The 8,236-nt window shown below is 38.0% G+C and overlaps 1 protein-coding gene across 1 annotated transcript in view; it reads left to right on the forward strand.

Moving 5' to 3' along the window:
* LOC135226219 (cryptochrome-1-like) overlaps window positions 1-8,236 on the forward strand; it is a 356,750-nt gene that overhangs the window by 90,034 nt on the left and 258,480 nt on the right. Inside the window, exon 4 of the mRNA XM_064265662.1 lies at window positions 3,511-3,647. Coding sequence (XP_064121732.1) covers window positions 3,511-3,647 — 137 coding nt within the window. The remainder of the gene's footprint in view (window positions 1-3,510; window positions 3,648-8,236) is intronic.

Raw genomic sequence — 8,236 nt, forward strand, 5'->3', positions numbered from 1 at the left:
ATGGGCCTGGGTGTATGCACAGCGAATGGTGTAGCACCAGGTTTCAGGTGAATCCTCATCGGAGGGACCTGCCATTTTCTTTAGTCGGCTGGGTTTGTATTGATCTTCTTGGATATGAGGACGTCGCTGAAGTGCTGAAGAAAATAGTCCTTAATAGCTGCGGGCGACGTCATGGCAGAGGCAGGAAACTGAGCACATCTGTTGACATGTGTTACCTTGAGGATGGGCTTCGGGAATTCCAGCGACACTATGGCGAGAGCTCGGCAATGTTCACGGGAGAGGAGGGGAGTCTGGATATCCATCATGAACATGTATGGTTGCTGAGCAAGACTTGTTGCCAAGACGAAGTGTTGCTGGAAGCATCCTACAGCCGGTGTCATGGGGGATCCATCTGCTGTTACAACGTCTGTCATGGGTGGAGGTTCGAGCCTTGTCCGAGGTATGCGGAGTGCATCCAAATGTATGGTGCCAATCACTGTTATGTCTGCTCCTGTATCAGGGATTAGCTGGAGATGTGATGATATATCGCCAAATGATAGAGAGACAGTGACTGGTGTGGGGGACTCGCTACCCAAGTTATCACCCACGAAACGGCAGCTGGGATTTGACTTATTAGGAGGAGGTGAAGCTGTGTACCCAGTCTGACTTTTCTTGGTCGGACCTGCACATCTTCTCAAAAATGTCCTTGTTTCTGGCAGGTCTTGCACTGAGTTCCTTAGCAGGGCATTTCTGAGTGCGGGGCAATGACCCGTGCGTCCGCAGTTATTGCACGATGCACACCGTGGCGGGCATTGTCCGGAATCGTGCTTGCGAGAGCAATATTGACAAGGGTCACTGTTAGGAGACTGGTGAGAACGTTGGTCAGGAGATCGATGAGAAGTCCTCTTCTGTAGACGCTGGTTCTTCTTGTAAGTAGATACTGCGTTGACCTGGCTAGGGGAAGATGCAATGGCTGATGCAGTCGCACATGTAGATTCGTAGGAGCGGCAGCATGTCACGAACTCTGCGAGGGTAGATGAGGGTTGGAGGGGGATAAGGCGTTGTATTAACTCTTCGTCTCTCACACCCATCAAAATTACCATCTGCAATTGCCGTTCAGTGCAGGAGGTGGGGTTGCCAGTGCATAAGTCCACTTCATCAGCGAGATCCTTGAGGCGTGTAGTAGTCTGCAAACGATTCTCCGACAGCCTGTTTGCAGGGACAACAATTCCCTGCGTCGTAAGGCTTCATTTCTGAGGCTGCGAAAGTGCTTTGCAGTGTATCCAACACCTCTGTAAGGGAAAGTGATGTGTTGGAGGGATGCCCAGTGTATGCGTAAGCAGGCGCTGGACGTCCAGGGAGATGCAAGTTCTCAGGTGAATCAGCTGGGAAGTTTGATGTAACCTATCAAGTCCAACTAATGCTGCATAATCTCAAAACGGAGTCTCCATTGACGAAACACTTGGTAAGTTGCATCTTGTTGCAGAAGAGGTGGGGGATGGGACCGTAGGCTTGCTAGAAACTGTAGGTGTATGCTCTGAGAAGCCAGGGGGTGGAACAGGTGCAAAAGGAGGTGCAATCAGGGGTTAAGTTGCTGGGGTTGCGATGCCGCAATCTGTCCTGATAGCAAGGAGAAAAGAGACATGAACCGCTGGTTGTCTTCCTGTCTTGATTGCTCCATCTGTAGTCTGAAGTTCTGCTCCTCTTGTCGTCGTCGGTCTTGCTCTTGCATGCTGGAAGTCTGCAGAAAGTGTATAAGATGAAGTATGTCATTATTCTGGTCTCCTGTCCTAGTGGGAGTCAGGGGAGGAGGGGTGGGGGGGAGAGTGGTGCTGGTATCTTCATCAGCAGTGGGGAGGTGCACAGGTACCTCGTCTCTCATCAGACCCTGCGTTTGATCCTCGGCCTGATCCGCTGTCTGCTCCTCTGTCTCATCCGCTGTCTGATCCATTAAATCAATTAGCTTTTCCTCTTGTTGAGCCATGTCGTGTTCGGTGTCGTAAGAGAGCTTGAGATCAGTAGAATGCCAGAAAAATATCCAAGTCGCTGTATGTAAGCGAAAGAAAGCACTTTGGATATTTAAAAATTACAATGTTTGTCAGTGCGCTTGTGAAATAAGCGGCAGTCGGGTGGGGTGAGTGAGTGTTGCGAGCTAGCGACCAGAGGGGAGGCGGGAGGGGTGAGAGTGCCTCTGGGGGAGCGCCTCGGGCCTCAGTCACCATCGATGCATGACGAGGGGAGGATGTACGGTGGGGGCTCCCGAGAAAACAGGCGCTACAGTTCAAATGTCCCGAAGAAAGCTTGGCAACAGGACACTTTAATATAATGCAAACACAACACTATAGCACACTGTCACTCTAACCCTGCACTGCACAAACACTGTATCACTCTTGGAGACACTGTAGTAAAACTGTCGTTGATATCTTGAGTCACTGTAAGGAATCCAATGTGCGAGACGAGAAGAAAGCGGCAATGGCGGTCGTCTTCTTGGAGTTCATAACGTGCGGTTACTCACTGCGCCATGTGTGGGATGCTGCCACATACATCCATGCAAGAAATGGAATGAAGGGGTGACAAATCAAACCCGTAGATTCTTTAAAATCTTGTAATGAAGATAAACAGACATCAAAACGACAGTAGCGGGAAGCAGGTCCGCGCTTGTCACTACAATGACCACTGGACAGAGACTGACTATGCAATATGGTCGGGAAATAAAGGCAGTGTTGTCACATCTAATTACAATGTTGCCACGATGCATAATGAAATAGTGGTCTCACAGTATGTGCAATGGGAATATACATGGAAACATAAATATAATTCCTTCTTTAGATAATGCAAAGGCAAATGTACAAAATGTTCATAAACTGTACGTAATGTAATCAATATACAGCATAACATTAAATATCTATACATTAGACAATAATATACAGAATTTGGACATTAATTTTCTAATGATTTTTCTTGATTACAAGAAAGCATTTGACAACATTTACAGACTGAAATTATGAAAGTTTAATGGGAAGTCTATATGGTTCCCATTAAGTATGTAAACTGCCTGTATATATAACATAATTTGGATAGGTTTATTTGTGTTATCTGTACATTATTAATGTAATAGTTCAAAAAATAAGAAAGTAGTAATCATTTGAAGTTATGTTTTCAGATACATACTAGCTTCTCAAGTAGGAGCAGTCTGACAATTTGCTTGTATATTGCAGTGTAACTTGAACCAAATGACTTGGTTGTCTTATGTCAGCAGGAAAATTAGTCAATTTTAGTAAAATCTATAGTTAAATGTGTTAATAATTGCCATACTGTACTGACAAAATACAAACAGTTCCCTTACAGAATAGTTGTTTGTACCATTGTGCACTTGGGTTTTATGCATTAGCATGCATCATTATAATAGTATATTTACAGGTCCTTGGAACCTGTTTTTCCTGTTATAACAGTGAGCATTATTGATACATTGTAACAGTCTCTTTCTGCTTTGAATGTCAGTGCCAAAGACAATGTGTTGTTTTCTTCCAGCTGTGTCCCAAAATCCCAACTCCAGAAGAGCTTGGATTTTTTCAAGAGTGTGACGAGGCCTGTCCATATGTAGGTGGAGAAACTGCTGCACTGAAACATTTAGAAGAGCGTTTAAGAGTAGAAGAAGATGCATTTCGGTAACTTTGTATTTATTTTTTTTCATAATTTGGTCTTGCGATTATGTATCCAGTATGTATCATTGAGGTAGTGCCTGCAAAATATGTTCTAGTAATGAGTAGATTCTTTTTGTTTTTTAAAGAATTCTTTGATCTTCAAGGATTCTGATATTAATGCCATTTGTTTCAGGTCTTTTGCTCTGTTGTTAAAATATTGTTTTTTTTTTCTGGGTTCTAGGTTCTATGGGTACTATAAGGTCATCATCTTTTATCAGCATTAACATTTTAGATCTGATATTTTTCTTTTAGTTTTAGACACTTGTAAAGTTCTCTCCACACGTGTGTGTTTTGTAGTGTCTGCTTGAATTTCCTACCTATACTCTCTTTGTGATCTTCCAGGTATTCCCACTGGTCACCCTTTTTATGATGGATGCGATTAAACTCTCTCTCTCTCTCTCTCTCTCTCTCTCTCTCTCTCTCTCTCTCTCTCTCTCTCTCTCTCTCTGAGTGAGTGTGTGTGTGTATAATTCAGTCTTCGTCACCACCACATCTTTCTTGCTAGTTTCTTATTTGAAATGGAATCCTCGCTCATATCAGTAGACACCGCAAGTATCATTTTGATCCATGTAATCTAAGTTGCCCTTATTTACTAATCCTTTTGTAATTTTATACCACTTTATCCAAGGTGCAATCACCTTCCATAATTCCCTCTGATATGCCTTATATAGCACAATCAGTAGAACTTTTGGGTCTTTTCAGCATGTTTTTGTTTGTATCTGCATCATTTTTTTTCTCTGCTTCTATTTCTGCATCATCCAGTTTCCACTCTCCCATGTCTGCTGTCTAATGTCTTTAACGCCTTTTCTCTAAATTACCATCAAGCTCCATCTTTTGTGGATGAATTGAAATCATTTGTTTTTACATTTCAATTGAATAAGAATCTTACAAGCGTAGCTAATTTCTTTTATGTAATGTAAAGTTAATTCTTTGATAATATATTAACCATTTGACTTTGACCCTTACAAGCAGATACCTTAAGGAAATAGCAGTGACTCAATGATAGGCATAAAAATTTTTACATTTTTTTGTTTTCAAAGATGCATAGCCAACAATTCCCAAGGTAGACTACTCAGTTTGGATTAATTTTCCAAAAAAATTATTGTACAGTGACATGAAAGAAGGCCCCAAAAAACTTAATGAATATGCAGTAATGAACAGAAGTTAGAAGATATGAGAAACTTTGCAAGTAAACCCCCCCCTTAACCCTTAAACGCCGACTGGACGTATTTTACATCAACATTTTTTGTCTCTCGGGTGCCGACTGGACGTATTTTTACGTCGACATACAAAAGTTTTTTAAAAATCGTGGAAAAATACTTTTAGGCCTACCAGCCGAAAACTCTTGAATCACGCGCCTTGGGGATGCTGGGAGTTCACGGATCAAGGTGTTGTTTGTTTCCATCGTTACGCAGGCGCGCAAGCGCGAATTTCTTTCTTGCCGCACTAAAAAGTATCTGTGACACATCTCGGAAATTATTTCGTCACTTTGACATAATTTTTGTACCATTTTAAATTAGCCGTTACATGGAGTATTATATATGAAAATGTGTGCATTTTTATGTAGAATACAACTAAAAAATACTCATGATTGTAGCTTTTATCAGTTTTGAGATATTTTCATATAAATAACGATAATTGCCAAAATTTCAACCTTCGGTCAACTTTGACTCTACTGAAATGGTCGAAAAACGCAATTGTAAGCTAAAACTCTTATATTTTAGTAATATTCAATCATTTACCTTAATTTTGAAACTAATTGGAAGTCTCTAGCACAATATTTCGATTTATGGTGAATTTATGAAAAAACTTTTTCCTTACGTCCGCTCGGTAACTCTTCCGAAAAAAATCATACATGCGATTGTGTAATGTTTGCACCATTTTAAATTAGCCGTTACATAAAAGTTTTGTATATGAAAATGTGCGAAATTTCATGCACAATACAACTAAAAACAACCCATGGTTGTAGCTTTTATCAATTTTGAAATATTTTCATATAAAAAATGATAAGTGATAAATTTTCAACCTTCGGTCAACTTTGACTCTACCGAAATGGTCGAAAAACGCAATTGTAAGCTAAAACACTTATATTCTAGTTATATTCAAGCATTTACCTTCATTTTGCAACAAATTGGAAGTCTCTAGCACAATATTTCGATTTATGGTGAATTTATGAAAAAAAAAATAATAACATTTCTTTACGTCCGCGCGGTAACTCTTCTGAAAAAATCATATGTGTGATTGTGGTAATGTTTGCACCATTTTAAATTAGCCGTTACATAAAGTTTTATATATGAAAATGTGCGCAATTTCATGTATAATACAACAAAAAATAGTTGAAGGTTGTAGCTTTTCTCATTTTCGAAATATTTGCATATAAATCACGTTAAATAAAAAAAAACCCACGTTCGGTCAAATTTGACTCTACCGAAATGGTCGAAAAACGCAATTGTAAGATAAAACTCTTACAGTCTAGTAATATTCAGTCATTTATCTTCATCGTGAAACAAATTCTAAGTCTCTAGCACAATATTTAAATTTATGGTGAATTTTTAAAAAAAACTCCTTCCCTCAGGCGCGGATTCCCCGCCACAAATCTCCGAAATGCGTAAGTCCCATTCTCGGAATATTTGCTCCATTTCATATTAGGCATTTCATAGAGTTTTATATATGAAAATGTGCACAATTTTATGTAGAATAAAACGAAAAATATTTGAAAGTTGTAGCTTTTCTTATTTCCGAAATAATTGCATATAAAAAAATATATATTCAATTCATTCATTCGGTCAACTTTAACTCGTCAGATATGGTCAAAAACTGCAATTGTAAGCTAATATTCTTACAGTATAGTAATATTCAATCATTTGTCTTCATTTTGAAAGAAATTGGAAGTCTCTAGGACAATATGTAGATTTATGGTGAATTTTTGAAAAAAATATTTGTTTAGGTCCGAGTGTTACGAATTCATGCATTATTTTGTGATAATATTTTCTCTGTGTTGCTTTTATCGTTTTACAATGTGTTATATACCAAAATGATTGCAATTTAGGTACATTACAACGAAAAAAAAAAAAGTAACTTGTTACCTTTAACCGTTTTGCGCACAGCGCGATTTGAATACAATTATATATGAAATTTTGTTTTGCGTTATCAATATATCGCATTATTTATATATGATAATGATAATTTTTTTTATTTCTGATGGTTGCATACTAAACTTCAGGCAATGACAAAAAAAGGAGCCAAAAATGAACTCTTAATCTTGAAAACTAAGCGCGCTGTGATTTTTTGAAAAAAATATTTTTTCCGCTTCCGCGCTCGCTCCAAAACCCCTCTGGCACACGGGAGACATTTTTTTTTTACCGCTTCGGCGTTTAAGGGTTAATATGCCAAAAAAAGTTATTTGCGATAGTTTTAAGTTTTGTTCAAGAATGCACTCAGATAAATTGCCTAATTATTGGGAAATGTGAAAAAATTAATGACAAAGTAACTTGCTGGATTCATTTGCAGCTAAATGATTGCTTCATAGAATAGAAAAAGACCCCCCAAAATTTATGTAAATGAAATAGTGCGTAAAAGTTAAAATATAAGAAAACTGTGTGCGCATTCCCCGTAAAATGTTTTTAAAGAAAAAGTTGTGATAATTTTTTTTTGCTCCAAAATACACCTGGGTAAATTACATAATTACTGCAGTTCAAACTATTGTGATTATAATGGAAATGCAAAAAAAATGGTGGCAAAGGGGCATTATATTTTTTGTAAAGGAAAAAGTGGCGGTCAAATCTCTCTCTCTCTCTCTCTCTCTCTCTCTCTCTCTCTCTCTCTCTCTCTCTCTCTCTCTCTCTCTCTCTCTCTCTAAATTATGAATTATTTCATTATAGAATGATTATATAATAATATATATGGATGTTACATATGTATAAAAAATATCAGGAACACTCATCAAAAATAATCATCTTGGCTGCTGGTATGATCAATTTCTTCAAGACGGGTGTAGATCATATTGATAGTGATCAAGAGGTTGAAACTTAATAAAATATTTCATTTAGTAGAAAAATATAAATTAATAAAAGTTCAACAAATGCTTTAGAATATAATTGAGGAACATCATCTAAAAGATAAGTCACTTTATTATTTTGAACAAAATTAAAGGAAAACAACAGTAACTCATTTTTATCCCATAAAATGATCAAGAGTGCAGTTTTAGCCAGTTTCAGTTCATGAATAATATTCACATCCTGATATTTAGTGTAATTCCCAAAAGCACGGATGACTCCATTCACACGTTGTTACCAGTTTCAATCATTCTAGTACTATGTGACTCGCATTAACCATTTATTTATTTATTTAAAAAAGATAAGAAAACAATATTTCCAATTTCCTTCTCTGGTATATCAGAATTCTCCTTCATATTTATGGAAATATTCTGTCATTTTGACGTTTTTTATGATATTTAAAAGAAAATTGGCATATGTAAGATTTGTAAGTTATCATGCATCAACACCAGTCTCCTCAAAATATGGTGTTCCAGGTGTGCCAACCGAACCGCACAC

Source organism: Macrobrachium nipponense, chromosome 14, assembly GCF_015104395.2.
Source record: "Macrobrachium nipponense isolate FS-2020 chromosome 14, ASM1510439v2, whole genome shotgun sequence".
Lineage (NCBI taxonomy): Eukaryota > Metazoa > Arthropoda > Malacostraca > Decapoda > Palaemonidae > Macrobrachium > Macrobrachium nipponense.